Here is a 17,057-nt window from a genome sequence, read left to right as displayed (position 1 = left end):
TTGTAGTACAAAAACTGATTTGCATTTTGGAGATAAAACAAGATCACAAAGACTCAAAACGTAATAACTAAACATAATAAACATGTTTTTACATCATTAAGTCACTGATTAATAAAAGTCAAAAAAGCAGTTTTCTAATTTTGTGGCAGCAACTATCAGAAAATAATAGTTACTTGGCTTTTTTCTGTTCAGAACAGTAAACCTGCTGCCACAAAAACTCAAATGTGAGCTGAAAATAGTCCCTTTACAGTTGCTTTATATATTTGATTAATAACTTGTGGTACCAGTGGTTTTGGGGAGAATCAGAAAGAAGAACACATTTCCTAAACATGAGATTTGTTTTTAAGAAAACACACCAAAAAAAAAAAAGTTATTTGTGAATGTTCTGCACTGAAACCTGTGCTTTGCATATTGAACAGCTGTAGTATTTTCCTTGTTTGTGGTTTCACAAATATTTAGTTAAAAGCCAAACCTGGGTCGCAGAGTCGCTCTGGTTTTTCTGCAGCTGTCCTCCAGACCCACTTCACCTGTTCTGTCCCATCCACACCTTTGAAGATGGATAACTGAGTTTTGTTCTATGAACTCTGAAGAGGTGGGAACAGCCTTCCCAACACATTCTGGATCGAGTGGCTGACGGCGATCAAAATACATATTAATGTAACTTTTATGCAGAACCACAGCAGCAGAGCTGCTCTCTCTCCCCGATGCATATAAAGATAAAATAGGTATCTACCAAGCAGTAATGCTTAAATATAAGATGAGCCCACACTTCACTACTAGAACGTTTCTCTCTGCTGCAGCTCCAAAAGGAATCAGTAAACAAAAACAAGGAAATGTGTCTTAAACTTGATTTTTTTTTTTTATTGATTCAATTTTAATTGTGTTTTTGATGATCCCCACACACACTAAAACAAACAATGAACTCCCAAATGCTTGGTTGTGAGATTATTATATCTTTAACATCAGTCTGAAGCAGGAATTTCTGAGCAAGAACTCGATCTATTTTTTTTTAAAAACACATCGAGTGTTTTATTCATTCATTCAGAAAATGTCACCCAGTGCAGTGGAGTCTCTGGCTGATGTAGTTTTAGTTGGCACAGGTGCAGACTGACACAAACTAAATGTGAGTAGAGAAACCAGTGTCTGTATGAGGGTTGTTGAAAAGAAAAAAAAAAATCTATTTTGAAAATGAACATATTTAATAAGTTTTTAATTTTGACATTCAGAAGAGTTTAATTGGATTTCAAATTTTTTGTTTGCGTTTATTTTGAAGAAACTGACATTTAGCACAACAGCTCAAAGCTTGACAATTATTTCCAGATGAAATATCTTCAAGACATTAATACCAGGACTGGAAGAACTAATGAGGAAATGATTTATCATTTATTTTCCCTTCTGACACCACTGTTTTCTTATATTTAGCATCAGTACAGGTTTGACTTTATTCTTAACGATAACAGGACGTAGAAAGAGTAAAAAATTTTTAGTGCTTTTTGTCAGATTTTTCTACATTTTTCAAAAAAACATGATGATGAAAACCCTAATTCTGCTATATCTGCTGCAACTAATAAAGAAAATAACCTCACCTGAAGTTCATTAATTAATATTTCTTAAAAAAGGACGAAGCAGAGTATCGGCTCCTTAAAACATTTTTTCTCTCACTTTTAAAAATCCCAAAACATCTTTTAATTGAACGTATGTGTCTTTTATAAACGCAATGCAGAAACTTAAATGTAGAGAGTTTAAATGCAGAAATACTGACGTGAATATCAGGAGAGTGTGAAAGGAGACCTGTCTTTAAAAAAGAAAAATATACGTGTTGGAAACGGAAGGTGGGTCTACATGATGATTCTAGAGTCCTGACTTTCTTCATAGGTCAGCGGGAAAGGAGAGGGAGGTCACTGGAGTTCATGATGAGGCTGGAGTCCAGGTTCAGGCTCTCTGCAGAAACACACCAGGTAAAAGTGAAATGATTCTATCTGCTACGTCTTTATAAAAAATAAAGTTCTTGCACAGCATCAGGTATCACTGGCAGCTGAACAGGATCAAAACCTCTTTTAAATGCTGTGTTTTTCTACTGTATGTTTCCATATTCAAGGTGACTGATTTATGGCAACATTCTGTTTCCAATTGTGACATTTTTGCCTAATTTTCCCTGAAGTGTCAACAAACCAAATCAAATTTCATCTTAGAACTGGTTCATATGCAGCTGCTCTGCAACTGCATAAATGCCAAGTTCTGCCAACTTGCTCCAAAGGTTCTTACAATGTGACTCTGCACCACAAAGTCTGACTCAGTTAGGAATGAAGGGACTAAATCATGCGAGATAATGACGAATAGGATGTTGTCATCCTCAGCTAAGAGACCGAAGAGAATTAAACCAGGAGATCAGGCATCATATTCAATGCTGTCATCATTTTTACAGCTGCAAGTCAGTAACTTAATGAAATCACTGACCTTGGTCAAAGTTGAGCTTCTTGTTGGAGGAACCGTCGCCGAGTCCTTCAATGTCCACCAGGTCACTGTTAACGTCCGAGTCATTCAGAGCACTGAGAGTCACATCTGCATGTGGGGACGAGGTGCAGGCTATCATCACGTCTGAATGAGGGTCCATCTGCCGTCTCACATTATAAACGTCTGCTTACTCACCTGCTGTCTTCTGTTTCTTGATGGGCGGTGCCATGGAGGGGCTGCTCTGCATTCCTGTTGCCACAACGACCTGTGAGCTCGGAACAGAGACCATGGTGGGAGCTGCCGGAGCGGGAGCTGTCGTCATGACCACGGCGCTTTTCTTGACCGTCTTCTTCGGGGACTCAGAGGAAATGGGGACTCTGCTGTCCTCGTACAACTTCCTCTTCACTGTGCTCTTTATCTGTGCGCTGCAGAGGAAGAACGTGAGGAGACCTCCACACCTGATTCACATGCTGGATTTGTTTACTGGTCTGATGCTTTGCCATCAAACGTTTCAGGAACAACACAAACCAGAACATGTGTAAAAAGCCATTTACAGTTTCTTAGTGTGATGTCTTCTGATGTCTTGTTTTGTCCAATCAGCAGCCAAAACACAGACATTCAGTTTACTGTGAAGACGCATCAACGTGTTGCCTTTCAAATGTTTTGTCCTTTTCTCTTAAAAATATCTGATAGTTACTTCATTTTTTGATCAGTTGTAAAAGTAAAGTGTTAGCAATACATTTGTGGCTCTGATCATTTTCAAACCAACTCATTTATCAAAGAAGACAACCCTTCATTTGCATATTAAAATAACAATTTCAGCTATAGCTTTGTTACCCTTGGTGAATTTAATCGGGCTGGATCCAAATTTGGGCCTAAGTAAGGGGTCCCAACATATGAAGTGTACATAATCTGTATGGATTAACAGACCACTTACCATTTCACCTTAAATCCCTATAAAACCACTAAAATGAGCAGGAAAAAAACTCTTATATAAAGCCTGATTCCTTCTTTAAAAAATGGATGAACAGGTCCTTTAAGACAGTTGGTCTTACACAGTCCGCTCTTTGATCACAGTGCTGATGTTATTTAGGTCGTCTCCAAATCGACGCACCGCCAAACGAAGCATCTCGATCTCTGTCTCCGTCCACTTGGCTCTGAGGACAAAGACAAAGAGAGAACTGACTCACGACAAACAGCGAGGACGTCTTTTTTTAATTACTGTCAGTGTTTACAGCTCAGGTGTAATACTGTTACCTCCTGTTGCCTGTAAGCAAAATCCTGACAAAGCTACAAACATCAACTGTCAAAAACATGACATATCACTATACTTTGTACTGTCTCTTACTCTGTTTCCTTTGAGTGAAATCCCTTCTCTGTCTTCATAAACTCAAACCAGGAGTCTCTCTATTAGAGAGATACACACAGATACATAGAGAGAGAGAGAGAGCTTTCTCTTTAGGTCTGAGGTATTCACTCAATTTATTTTCAGTAAGATCTTCAGGTCTGATTCTCTTTCACATTTTCATTTAGTCATTTGTCAGACGCTTTTATCCAAAGCGAATTACAAGTGTGGTACAAGGCAGCAAAAATCTAAGTCAAGGAGAAAACATCAAGCAAAGTCCTATCAGAAAAGTGTCAGAAAGGATTGATTTATTTTTTAATAGATTTAAGTGCATAGGAAGATGCGGAAGAGTTAGTTTTCAGCAGTTTTTTGAATATTGGGAGTCAGCTGAGGGTGGAGAGTTTGGTAGCTCGTTCCACCATCGTGGGATCATTGGGCTAAAAAGTTTTGCTTGGTGTCTTCTGTGTGGTGCTGGGACCATCAGACGTCATTCGTTGGCAGACCGCAGCGGACGGGAAGGATTGTAGACTTGAATGAGTGAGTTGAGGTAAGCGGGAGCTGTCTTTCACTGGTCCACTAGTTCTAAACTGCACTTCTAGACAGTACTTGAGAGTAAATGTACTCAGGTACACAGTTTAAAAGCTCACCCTGCAGGGCTGGAGTCAGACACAGGATGCAGCTGCATGGTCAGCTCTCCCAGTTTGGTAAAGGCAGCTCCCGCTGCAGAGAAAATCTCCCCTACCTGCAGAGAGAAGAATCATGTGCTGTTTGGTTATAGGCAACATGAAAGGTTAAACTGGTGGATGCTGACACACTGTGTGTACATGAAAACAAAACTATGTTAACACTGTTGTGTCTGAACAAGCCACATACATACGTAAAAGATGGAAATCTGACAAAGGACAAATGGACAACAAACTAGTTAGACATATAAAGAGACATAAATCAAAGTTACTTTATATACACACAGTAGGTGGTTACGTAGAGTATGAAGTCTATGTGCTTCATTAGAGCTGTGACCAGTGGATTAGTTAGTCTAATGAACAAAAAGTTAATCTGCATTAAAGTTGATTGACAGATAGTCTGATCTGATCAGTGAAACAATTTGCTGCTGTGATTGGTTTTAGCTCAAAGTAAATGTAACATTTTGTCAATTAATCATTAAATTAAGTTATTCCGTTGGCTTCTCCAGTGTGAGATGTGCGTAAACTGCCTATGTTTTGGTTTTGTACAGGTCAAAGCAGAGCAGGAATTTCTGGCACAACTTCCACTGTCAATAGCAGATAGAAGGGAAAACATAGTAGGAAGGTCAAATACAAAAAATACAAACTTCACTGCTTGATCAGGTTATTTTAACTTTTCTGGTTTTGTACAGTTCCCCAAGCAAAACAAAAGATTTCCCATTAAATTGTGGAAACCTGTAGAGGGCTTTTTAATTATTTTTGTAGAGTAAACAAATAGGCTATTAATCGAATCAATTATTGATATTACCACAGTGAATAATTAAATAATGGTTAGCAGCAGCTTGAACTGACAGTTTGCATTAGGGTTAATACACCAAATAATCAGCCAAGTTTGGATATCGATTATAATGTTAAGCCGAATCGACCGCTAGATATTTGTAATGTAGAAGAAAGTCAGTTTGTTAACTTTTCATACATTTTCTGTTCGCGCTATAAGTCAAACACTATTAAATAACCAGATTTCCTGAATGGAGTTTTGTGTGGGGCTGTGCGACCTGCTGTTTGAAAGTTCGCTTTGATGCACATTGGCCCTACGGCCCATTCCCACCAGGTAAGAACTCACCTTCGCAGAGGCTGACGTCATTTCTCTTAAGCCGTTGAGATTCTTTTCTTCAAATTTGTTCTTTAGTCAAAACAATAACAGAACAACACACAGCTAGCTGCTAGCTACAGTTAGCTTCTGTAACGTTAGCTAGCTCGCTGTCGTTAGCGCGCTTCCATTGAGGCTTTGGCGGGATCGTTTTAAAAGCACATCTTTTATATGATATACATCATATTTAGCGTTGTGAATAATTTGAAATTGTTTATAAATTACATATTCAGAGGCAAATATTAATATGGTTCAACAAAGGTAGACAGGATAAAGGGAACGTTCCGCGACTTTGGAAGTTGAATTCTATTGGCCAGTCTTAGAGGAAAAGGCGGGGCGTGTCCAAATACAGTTTTTGACTGGTCGCTCCGCTGCGAGTCACGATAGTTATCGAATGCCACCGAGTTAAGCCGAGTGAGGACGATCAGCTGACCGTGAGGCTTGGTTGGTGTTTCGACCTGCTGCGGATTTTTCTCCGTTTAATGAATAAGAAATAAAAAAAAAAAAACATCAACTGATCGACGACAGACATGCCGTCGCTTCTGTTCTGCGGGCCCAAGTTGGCCGCTTGCGGAATAGTGATCAGCATCTGGGGGGTCATCATGCTGGTAAGAAATATGGATCCCCGGCACAGGCTATTTCCTGGAATGATACTGTTATCTACAGACAAGGACACGTTTATAGACAGCAAAATGTTGGATTTGTTCACTGTCGATATCTATTGATTTTATAAAGTTTTCAAAATGATGCAAAAATAGCCGAATATCTTTCGCAAAGGAATCCTCGAACGTACATAGCTACACGGTAAATAGACGGAGCCTAAAAGGCCGAGGCAAATGTCACCACGTTAGAAAATGTATTTACTGCATTTTAATGCAGCGTAATAAATCACTTTTACAGCTGCCGATTATTAGCTGACCAAAACAAATATTTTGTAACTAATTTGATCATTGAGTCGATATTTCAGTCACAAAACAGGCTTGTTTCTGCTTGTCGAATGAGACTCGACGCTAGTAACGTTCGGATTTTGGATTGTTGGTTGAATGAACTCATTAAATTGAAGCACATCTGTGGAAAATTAGAACATTTCACCACTGGGTTAAAACTGGGTTTTTAGATATTAAATGTCATAACGTTGTGTATCAGATAATCAGACATTCAGAACTGTGTTTAAAAAGTAACTGATTAAAGTGTTTACAGTTGTTAACTGGATAAAATCATTTCTCCAGCACTTTAAAGAAACACGTTGAACCAGACGTGTTAAACTGAAGAAGACGGGTGTCGAAAAATTCCGTTTTTGACGAATCATGTGACTTTTATTTTTGCCCTCGTGATGTTTCAGAGCAGGAAGTCGGTTGGTTTCCACTGACAGTTCGTGTTGTCCAGTCAGGAACAAATGACCTCAAATGTTTTAGGTGATAACCAAACTACTGTCAGACATTCTGTCTAAATATTCCAGAGCCATAGACATATTTAAATGTCTTCATATGAACTTTACCAGACAGAAAAATAATTGACGAATCCCAATATGAGGTTGTAGTTTTACAGCAGCTGCTTAAAGAAACTGTAACTCGTTCCTTTGTGCAAGTCCCAAGTCTGGATAAAAATTCAGAGGGTTTGTGACGGGAAGGGGATCCGACGAAAACCACATGGCAAATTAAACACGGAAATTGAGCTACGGTTGGTCGAAGGAGAGGAGGAAGGTGTGTTCATAGGCAGAGAGAGAAGAGGAAAGCGTAGGACTGACAGCAGGGAACATGAAGTTAGTTGGTGTGAGAGGACAGGGTTAGATGGAGGCACATAATTCACTGTGGCGACACCTGAAAGGGAAAAGCCCAAAGGAAAAGAAGACGTCTCATTGAAGCAGCTGTCCACCTTCACCTGCAGCATATGCACATTAATACAGAAGATTAACGGCTTTCGGCTTAACCCTTCAGGGGTCACCACAGCGGAACATGTTCCTCTCGTTGATTTTTTTGGCATGAGTTTTGATGCCGGTTGCCCTTCCTGCCACAACCCTCGCATTTTTGTTTATTAGGTCATTAGATCCTGTTTTAACAATGTGCAAAGTTACTGGAGCTTCAGACACACAGAGTAATTAAATAAAGAACCTCACAATTCATTTTACTTTGCAGCACTGCAGGAGTAACATACTTAGAAAACTACACTTTAGCGGCCGACTGTGGTGCAGGAAGGGTCGTCCACCAATCTCGCAGTTGTTGGTTCGATCCCCGGCTCCTACGGTCACATGTCGAAGTGTCCTTGAGCAAGACGCTGAACCCCAACTCATTTCTGTGAATAAGAAGCAGTGTAAAGTGCTTTGAGTGTCGATAGGTAGAAAAGTGCTATATAAGTTCAGAACATTTACCATTTAACTTATGTAATTCTTTTTAAGCCTTCTTTTTTCTTGAAGGTTCTGTTGTTGTTGTTTTTTATTACCAGCACCAGGTGGTGCTGTAAGTTCAAGAACTGATAAATGATGAATGTTAAAGAATTAATCATTTTTATAGGATTTGAATTTGTATATAAAGAGATTTTCTTGCTTAGACCCTGATGAAGGTGTAAACCTGAACATTGGACTTTCTGAAAACGGAAGAAGAAAGCAGGGAAATATCCATCTAACGGTGATCACTGTCAGAAGAACAAAGTGATTCACTTTACAGTGACAAAACCTTCACACTGCAAATCTTGACATTTCTGTTTGAAATGAATAAATAGTTTTCATTTTCTGTTGAGTGATCAAATGAGCCTCATTCAACCGACTCATAATTTGTCCAGCAAAATGACTAAAAATAGTACAAAAAAAATCTCCAATCAGCATCTGCTGCTTAGAATGACAAAAATCAGAGACAATGCAGAAGTTTGACTTATTGAACACAGTGATAACAAATAACATGTTAGAAAAACTGATTAACTTTACAGACCGATATTTGTTACTACTAATAACCTACAGCGTTTTGAAATCCAGTCGTCTCCAGTGGCCTCTGCTGTGTCCCTGACCCTCACGTTCACCACCTGTGTTGTTGTATTTCAGGCACTGCTGGGAATCTTCTTCAGCGCGAAGTCGGCCGTGCTGATCGAGGACGTCCCGTTCACTGAAGAAGACATTGTGAACGAGTGAGTGATAAATCAACATGTAAAACACCTAAACACATAATATCACAGTACCACATGTCAGCGGCAGGTGACAAACAGTGAACATCCTGGTCCAAACGTTCAAAGTGGGAAATAAAAGCCTGAACGTGAACATAAAATGTGTTAATTGTGAGGAAAAAAGTACATTTGGAAATAAAAAGTCTGAATTCTTAGATAAAAATATTAACATGAACGTGAGAATAAAAGTCTGGATGAACAGAGTTTGGATCCAGCTTGATCCTGATAGCTGCTCCTGCTGATCCTGAATGCAGACGTGCAGTCCAACAGTAACCTGTCTGTCCTTCTGTCCCGCAGTAAAAATCCTCCTCAGAACATCTACACTCTCTACAACCAGGTCGGCATCAATTGCTTCATCGCCGCTGCCGTCTACGTGGTGGTGGGCGCCATCTCGCTCTGCCAGGTCCGACTCAACAAACGTCAGGAATACATGGTCACATAAAGAGCTGCAGCCGTGACCTCTGACCCCCGAGACCGGAGGTTGTTTCCTGTCCATAACGTCCCCGTCACAGATTCACCTGACCAGAGGTTGACGTAGGGAGGGGGGATGGGCGGTGGGGGAAGGGGTCGGGCGTCACCTGGATTATTTATTTTCTGTTTGTCTGTTGTGATGTTTGGTGTTGTTGTTGGATGAAGTGTGCAATCATTCCTGAGAGCCATGAAAACATGGACATGTGGGACATAAAAAGTTGTGCATGACAGATTGATTTCTTCACCAAATCAGATTAAAAATTTAGCAGTGAGCTGCTTCTAAACGTTTGCTGGAGGACACGCTTTGACTTAAATTATTATCCTTTTCTAAATGTTCTGGTTCAGATTTTTATCTTCAAAGCCTTCAGTGAAGTAAACCGATCAGAAACTCATTGAGCCACTGACAGTAAATCACCTTTCAGATGCTCCTGCTGTTTTGTGAACAGTGTGAACGTGCTGTTTGTCATTAATGCAACTGTGGATCTAACTGTAAAAAGGTCAATGTGACCAAACTATTATGATGGATAATCTTGGCAATAAAGTGTGCGTGACAGAAAATGTATAAAGATTTAATGTTCTTTTTCATGAATGAATTTTGGTCCAAAGTCCTGCGAGGCCGGAATGTTTGAAGGCTCCCAAGCAAATAAAGGAATTAATAACTATTAGAAATATTTCTCTACCATCGTTGGGTTGTCTTCAGCTTCCAGCACAAACCTGAAGTGAGATGCAGTTTCTCTGCTGTGTTGTAACTAGTCAGAAACCAGGTTGTTGAACCAGGTTGTCGCTTCAACAACAAATCTGAACTGGACATTCGTGTTAATACCAGCATCATGTTTAACAGTGTTTAAATACTTTAAATACTAGTATTTTTATGACTAACTTAACAGCAGTACTGCTACGTTTCAGTGTACAGTACATCCTACAGCATGTGTGAATACTTCAGCTTGATTAAAAATGTGTACTTTTGTACTTGTAGTACTGTTTAATGCAAGTACTAGTGTAAGTATTCATACAACCTCTTATAATACCTGGATGTCTCCATGACCTGTATTCGTGTGATTATGAAGTTTACTTTTTTCCTAATAATTACAGTTTTTATCTTTTGGTGAAAAACGTGTCTGTGACAGCGTGTTTTTTAGTATCCTGCCTTTATTAACAATTTATATTTAATTTTGATTTAAACGTTTAATGAAATACTTTTTAATTTCTATTTAATTTATCTGTGTGACACATCCGGGGATGAAATACATTTTCCACACCTTTGTCAGTTCGCGCATTTTCTCTTCCGGCTTCGGTCCGAGGAGAAACCAGCCCGCTTGTGTTTCAGGAAAGGATGAAAAAAAAGAACCTTCTGTGAATCAAATTTACTGCAAGACCAGCTCCAATCTAGGCAGACTGGACGAAACATGAAGGTGGGTGACAGGAAGTGTGTTTCATGGGTTCGAATTAGAGTTCGGGTCATGTTCTTCGCAGGCGGATGAACAGGATGAATTTCGTTAACATCGTCCCGGATCTGTTGGTTCTTCGAAGTCACGTTGAGCTGCTTGTCCTGGCAACAGGTCCACAATCTCAAACCCACTCAGGAGCAGGTTTATTCCGTGTAAACAGAATAACACCTCAGATTTGAGCAGTGTTGGAACAGGAAGTTCATCCAGTGTCTGTGATGAGACTAATGTCGTTTGGTGTTTCACGCTCTGTGTCTGGTGTTTAGTCTGAGGACTGTTGTGTACTAGTCCAGTTCTGTAATTTGTGCATTTAATTTTCCTCCTGCACTACTGTACAGAGCCCTGAAAGATCCCGGAGTGATTTTCTTTTTACCTTTTTGCATTGACTCAGGTAATTTTGATCTTGTGGTATGTAGAAGAAAGGGGTAGATGAGAAACTGCATAATGGATTTGTTGCTCATCACTCTATCGAAGAGGCTCAACAAGCTTCTTCGTGCTCTGTGAACAGCATTTGAGAATTTTTTCTGTGCGACAGAAAAAAAAACACAAGTAATAATCAGAGCCATTCTAGAAATCAGATGATGTATGAAAAATGAAAGAGTCTTTTCTCTTTATTAATTTCTGTGTGTGCTGCAGAGGGCTGACTTAGAGAAGAAATGGAAGATACGCTTGATATCCATCCTGGAGGAGTTGGATGCACAACAATACAGAAAGACACTGTCACTACTAACAAAAATCCCGAAAGGTTTCAAAAGTGGCAGGACCAAAGAAATCATGGTTCAAAAAATCATTGAGGAGTATGGACTAGAAAAGTCCATCTTAGAAATCAGAAAAATCATGGAAATAATCCCAAGGAGGGACTGTGCAATCCAGGACCTGCTGAAGCCTTTTAAGAAGATAACTGACAAACCCCCGAAAAAGAAGAAGGGTGAGTTCAGTTTCATGTGGCCAACATGACCAAACAACAATCATCTTGTATATAAGTTTTGTATAAAGTATTTTTCTTCATTATTGTAGCTTTACAAACTGTATAGTCTGGTAATGTCAATGTTGTTTTACATTTGGATTGAAATACACCAAACCAAATAACAACAAATTGGTTTACCAAAGATTTTACTTCGGTAAACCAATTTTGTTGTAGTCCAGAGTGGAGAGGTTATTAAAACAATACTGAACCAGCTAATAATGGTCATATGAAGCTACCAGCAGAAGAATTGTAAAATCTTCAACACTGAACCACATAATTTTTTAATCCAACCCCTACAAGAGTCTATAGGGAATGAGCTCAGATGCTAAACTGAAGTTTCTGCTGCTCAGCCTGAGCTTGAAACCCCACATGTTTTTACTGCTTTGGCTCAGCTGATAAAACACTATGAATCCCAGGGTTCAGTTCTCAGAGATGGAACCAGGAACTGGCTTTAATTGCTGCAAAACCCTAAAGTGAAATTCATTGATGTTTCTTTCTTCTTTCAGCTCAACAACGAAGCAAAACATCTGGGGAGGTAGGAGTTATGAAATAAACAAATAATGAGTGAATTATAACTAAAGACATTTGAAAATGTGACCAAGTGTCCACAAATACAGCCCCTTTAAAAAGTAGTAATCTGCCTTTGGTTTTTAACAATGTTGAATAAAGGTCATTTAAATTTGAGCTTTTTTGACAAAACTTTGTGTCAAAGAGAAAACAGATCTCTGCAGAGTGTTTGCATAAAGATTTACCTCATTTAAAATAACCCACCTAAATCATCAGCTGGTTTCCAAAGCTGCACAGATCTACTGAGGGCTGTGACTTAAAGCTCTGTAGTATGAATCCACCTCGATCTGAAAAGTTCGCTTACTGCTGAGCAAAATCTTCAAATACAACCTGCAAATTCCAATCTCATCAAATTTGAGGGCAGCAACTTTCCACCCCTACTGAAAACTTCAATAGTGTGAATGACATTAATGGTAATTCTTAAAAAAGTCTCATCCTGAGGGGCAGCTAAGGGCATTTCAGACTTGAAGCTGTGCTGCATCATTCATACTTTTTTAATTTAATGTAACTTTTTTAATGCAGAAGTTCATTAAAAGCACTTCTTGACTAGACAAATTATAACTATTGCTTTTAATAATTAAAAAGATGCGAAGGTGAAGTGAGAACGAGGCGAACTCCAGCAATAAAAAGCAGAAAAACTCAAACTGTGCAGACACAAAAGTTGTGGTGTCTGTATGTTTGAAGTTTACTGAATCATCTACTAAATGCTACTGGACAGAGGTGAAAACCGTTTATCTGTTTTATATTTTGAAGTAAATTTAAATTAATTTGTAGAGACATGTTTTCACTTTGACTTGAAGGTGTTTTAATCAAGATCTGTCAAAAATACAGCCTAATTGAATTATAATTGTTAACATAGTAGTTTTACCTAACATGTATTTCATTGACCAGTGGGTTTGTCATTGTTTCAGTCTCACAACAGAAGAGATTATTTCTGATTGATTGAGATTAATTGTTTCTCGTTAAGTTGTTTTGATGGATAACATGTTGTCAAATTCCTCTTGTTTCCAGAGAAAAACTATCCGTCAGCTGAAATCCAGTGGTTATCTTCTTGATGAAGAAATCATTGTTGTGAAAGTTGTTAAGAAATCTGATCTTATACCATATACAACCCAACAAGGAGAGAAAAAGATTATGTTTTATCTGACAGTCGCTGATACAGCAGATTGTATTAAGGTGGTGGTATACGGACGTGAGCGCTTTGACAGTATCAGAGAGAAGAGCTGCTACTCTTTCAAAAATGTAATTGTGGGCAACGTCATTAAAGTTACAAAAAGGAGCATAGTGCTGGAGGATGAAGCCATTAAGGTGCCAGCACACCTGGAGAAGGAAGCTCAGAGCCTGATGTACAAGAGGTCACATTTTGCCACAGCTGAAACATCTGCTGAGACGAGACCAGGGGGCGATGGAGGAGCTTCTGCAGGGGTTAGTTTTGTTCAGAGAAATAAGAGGAGTTAAGAAAAGCTACAAAACTGTGATGAATTGTCATTTCTGCAAAGATGGCAAGTTCTTTACTGCAGTGTACAGTATCTGACAGATGTGTGGGGGTGGCAGTTATGAAAAAGCATCACATCCACACTGAGAAAAAAAATATTTAGTCACAACCTGATACCAGCTGTTGCTGGGCGAGTTGCCCACTCGACAAGTTACCTGTGTATCACAAGGCCGACAACCAAAGCTCACATTCACACCTTTGGGCAACACATCAGTGATATTCAAAGGCCAGTTGTTCTGAGACACTTGTCATTATGACAGCATCAGATTATCATAAAAAAACACACACACAGCTGATGCAGCCTGAGGTGCTGGTGGTCCAGTTATAACACGATAACACTCAAGACCCACAGTCTAAAGACACCACATTTACATGACGATGCTATTTATGTAGCATGTTGTGAATGTGAGTGCTGTTGTATGAGACGTAATGTTTGAAGCCTGTGGTTTTTGATCATAGGTCTTTTTAAATGATTGTGGATGAAGCAGCACTCAGTACATAAAGCAGGAAAATCAGCTCCAACTTTTAGCTGCTGCTGTTTCTTTTTCACTGTAAGTGTCTATATAGGAACATTTTTTTTACTATATTTTAGCATCAAACTCAGCCTGAAGTATAAAGACAGGAAACTGCCACTCAGACATGCTGCTAACCAACAACACACAACACAAACCAAAGCTAAGCCTGAAAATTCAAACTGTACACATACAACCGGGCGAAAGCCACTAAAAGATTATCATTGTTTCATTGTGCAGGTTCAGAGCACTGCTGTCCAGACTGAGAGGATTAAGATCACAAAAATCATAAAATCAAATAAAACGTACACTCACCTGGAGGCAGAAATCAACCGGCGCCAGCAGAAGCTCATGGTCACAAATCGACGTCTGGCAAAAGCATTTGGCTTCACACCAGCGGAGGATTTTAAAGAGAAACTCTGCAGCCAAATGCCACTGACAGCAGAAGTTAAAATGGAAATGGAAAGAATTAAATCCATAAAAAAGATCTAAACAAAAAAAGCACTGGGTGGTTCCCAGTGAGTTCACTTAGCTTTGATCATCTTTTTATCTTTTGCATTTTTATGTTCGTTTTCAAACTAACAAACTGCGTTTCTATGACGAGTCCTTTAGTGACTGATTAAAGAAGCAACCAAAAACTGTTGATTTAAATCAAACATGACAGAAGTGACCAAAACAAGTTGTAACCTGCATTAAGTAAACTAAGATGGACAATTTCTGTTTTTTGTGTTGTGAAGCAACAAAATGTGTAAATTCTTTTCCATAACCAGTATATGTTTAATAACCTTTTTTTTTTGCATCTGTGGTAACTACGAGACATCAACAACAAAGAACTGTACAGTTACAAACACACATTAAACCAAATGATGTAACGGTCTGATAAAGAGGATTTGGAGGGTCTGTGAGCAGTCAGTCAGTCCACAGTCAGTCCAGAAAACCAGGCTGGGGGTGAAACTTTAATGTACTTGGTATCTTCCGTGTGTGCACTTAAAAAAACACTTTTCCCCCCTTTGATGCTCATCTATAAAAACTACAGTGAGTAACGTCAAAACGGCAGTTGAATTGTATAATTACTCCATTCGGCTGATTTGTTGCTCCTTTCTCTAGAAAAGCCTGGTTCTGCTGGAGGTTTCTTCCGTTAAAGGGAGTTTTTCCTCTCCACTGTTGCTCAAGGGGGAATTGTTGGGTTCTGTCTATACAGCTTTATAATCTTGAGTTTATTCTGTAAAATGCCCTGAGATGACTTTGCTGTGAATTGGCGCTATATAAATAAAGTTGAATTGAATTGAAAATCTTCTTCCAGTTTATCCAGACAGGAAGGGGGTCGTTTAAGATCCAACACCTTTGGATTAAGATTTAAATCATTTAATCCTGTTGCTGATGAACTTTATAATTGAGTTGATGTGAATTCTCGAGAATTTCATTTCAGTTATTTAAAAGCAAAACTTTTAGCTTCTTTTTTCGCTTTGCTTGGAAAATCCTCGTTAATAAATAAAGAGAAAACGTTGTTTTCCTCTTCGTGGGCTTCGGTTTCTTTGCAGTTCTGGGCTCTGACCTGCAGAGGGCGGCACCGAGCTGGACAACAGTGTTTGAGGCTCTTTACGGTCATTTTCTCTGTCGTCATTTTATGGCTTGTTGCGGCGTTTGGAACGTGAGTCGGTTTGTGTCGTTTTACGGTCATTTTTTCTTTACATGTCATTTTATTTTTGTAATTGTGTATACGTGAGGACGGAAAACGGTTTTTAATGTTTATCTTCATGAATTTTTATTTTATAGTAAACTAAAGGAAAACGTAAAAAAGTCTAGTTCAGTCGGAATTTTAATAAAAGGTATTGCATGTTTTTAATACAGACCATTCCTCGTTAGTATAGTGGTGAGTATCCCCGCCTGTCACGCGGGAGACCGGGGTTCGATTCCCCGACGGGGAGGTTCCTTATTTTTTAAAATATTTCATGATAATAACGATGATCATACAGTTATTATCATGATAATAATGTAATCATCTCATCATCATAATAACTGTATGATCATCGTCACAGTTATTACAGCAACCCCTCTTCTCAGTGTAGGACATGACGTCATGTAGAATAAACTAACCTTTATCACTGATATGCAGCATCACTTACGCAGTTCTTAGGTCCTTTAGAAAGTTCTTAAGTTTTGCGTTCAAAAAATTCGGAATTTAAATCCCCATAGTAAAACTAGTAAAAATCATGTTTCCGCCCGGTTTCGAACCGGGGACCTTTCGCGTGTTAGGCGAACGTGATAACCACTACACTACGGAAACCGTCGTTTCCTCAGAAGGAAGGAACACCAATAACACGTCGCGTTAGTTCTGTTTGAAGGCAGCGCTACATTTTTAATAATAATAGGACGTGACAAAACATTCTCCACCCACGTTTTCTGTGTGGTTATAAATCTACTTCCGCCATATGTGTTAGTGTGTTTCCGTAGTGTAGTGGTTATCACGTTCGCCTCACACGCGAAAGGTCCCCGGTTCGAAACCGGGCGGAAACAGGATGAGATTTTGTTTTTTTTTTGCTTTTACTTAATGACGTAAGTCAGATGGTGGAAATTTACTTAGGGTCCATACGGTGTATGGAGAACTAAAAATGACTTATTTAGAAGTTATTCTTAGATTCCTTCTCTTGTCTTGATGATGATGATGCGGCTGCAGGTTTAGGAGAAAAAAGGTTTGAAAGCCATAATGATTTGATTTTTGTTCACGTGTCAGATTATTTATTAAACTGCATGTGGGTTCATTATTTAGATACAAGTCCAAGTTATTCTATATGACACATCATATATAAACCAC

The 17,057-nt window shown here is 38.9% G+C and overlaps 2 protein-coding genes and 3 non-coding genes across 6 annotated transcripts; 3 read left to right on the top strand and 2 right to left on the bottom strand.

Moving 5' to 3' along the window:
* Window positions 1-834: 834 nt before the first annotated feature.
* LOC137108294 (chromatin complexes subunit BAP18-like) lies at window positions 835-5,912 on the bottom strand. Its single transcript, XM_067492701.1, has 6 exons — window positions 5,606-5,912; window positions 4,447-4,541; window positions 3,510-3,611; window positions 2,650-2,879; window positions 2,458-2,562; window positions 835-1,941 (listed from the first exon to the last, which is right to left on the bottom strand). The coding sequence occupies exons 1-6, from the start codon at window positions 5,624-5,626 to the stop codon at window positions 1,877-1,879; spliced, it is 618 nt and encodes a 205-aa protein (XP_067348802.1). The 5' UTR covers window positions 5,627-5,912; the 3' UTR covers window positions 835-1,876.
* A 112-nt stretch (window positions 5,913-6,024) lies between these two features.
* Window positions 6,025-15,544, top strand: rnasekb (ribonuclease, RNase K b). Of its 2 annotated transcripts, none has more exons than XM_067492673.1 (5): window positions 6,025-6,240; window positions 8,667-8,749; window positions 9,083-10,668; window positions 11,338-11,629; window positions 12,175-12,203. In XM_067492673.1, the coding sequence occupies exons 1-3, from the start codon at window positions 6,163-6,165 to the stop codon at window positions 9,225-9,227; spliced, it is 306 nt and encodes a 101-aa protein (XP_067348774.1). In that variant the 5' UTR covers window positions 6,025-6,162; the 3' UTR covers window positions 9,228-10,668; window positions 11,338-11,629; window positions 12,175-12,203. The 2 variants fall into 2 exon arrangements, with proteins under 2 accessions (XP_067348774.1, XP_067348773.1); XM_067492672.1 differs by lacking the exons at window positions 6,025-6,240; window positions 8,667-8,749 and adding exons at window positions 13,247-13,660; window positions 14,483-15,544 and having other exon boundaries at window positions 10,512-10,668.
* Window positions 15,545-16,098: 554 nt separating this feature from the next.
* On the top strand, window positions 16,099-16,170 carry trnad-guc (transfer RNA aspartic acid (anticodon GUC)). Its single transcript has one exon. It is a non-coding gene; the product is annotated as a tRNA-Asp (tRNA).
* Window positions 16,171-16,456: 286 nt separating this feature from the next.
* Window positions 16,457-16,529, bottom strand: trnav-aac (transfer RNA valine (anticodon AAC)). The gene has a single exon. It is a non-coding gene; the product is annotated as a tRNA-Val (tRNA).
* A 157-nt stretch (window positions 16,530-16,686) lies between these two features.
* On the top strand, window positions 16,687-16,759 carry trnav-cac (transfer RNA valine (anticodon CAC)). Its single transcript has one exon. It is a non-coding gene; the product is annotated as a tRNA-Val (tRNA).
* The last annotated feature ends 298 nt before the right edge of the window (window positions 16,760-17,057 follow it).

This window comes from Channa argus, chromosome 22 (genome assembly GCF_033026475.1).
Source record: "Channa argus isolate prfri chromosome 22, Channa argus male v1.0, whole genome shotgun sequence".
Classification (NCBI taxonomy): domain Eukaryota; kingdom Metazoa; phylum Chordata; class Actinopteri; order Anabantiformes; family Channidae; genus Channa; species Channa argus.
Note: the sequence above shows the minus strand (reverse complement) of the source record. Positions and strands in the feature narration are given on the sequence as shown.

What these genes read in the sequence shown, in the direction of transcription:
- LOC137108294 (XM_067492701.1), bottom strand. Translation starts at nt 5,626, where the DNA reads ATGACGTCAGCCTCTGCGAAG. An exon ending in TCTGACTCCAGCCCTGCAGG is followed by an intron (nt 3,612 to 4,446) that starts GTGAGCTTTTAA and finishes CTTTGTCCTCAG; the next exon opens with AGCCAAGTGGACGGAGACAG. An exon ending in CAAGAAACAGAAGACAGCAG is followed by an intron (nt 2,563 to 2,649) that starts GTGAGTAAGCAG and finishes CCCCACATGCAG; the next exon opens with ATGTGACTCTCAGTGCTCTG.
- rnasekb (XM_067492672.1), top strand. An exon ending in ACCCCCGAAAAAGAAGAAGG is followed by an intron (nt 11,630 to 12,174) that starts GTGAGTTCAGTT and finishes TTCTTCTTTCAG; the next exon opens with CTCAACAACGAAGCAAAACA. An exon ending in ATGGAGGAGCTTCTGCAGGG is followed by an intron (nt 13,661 to 14,482) that starts GTTAGTTTTGTT and finishes TTCATTGTGCAG; the next exon opens with GTTCAGAGCACTGCTGTCCA.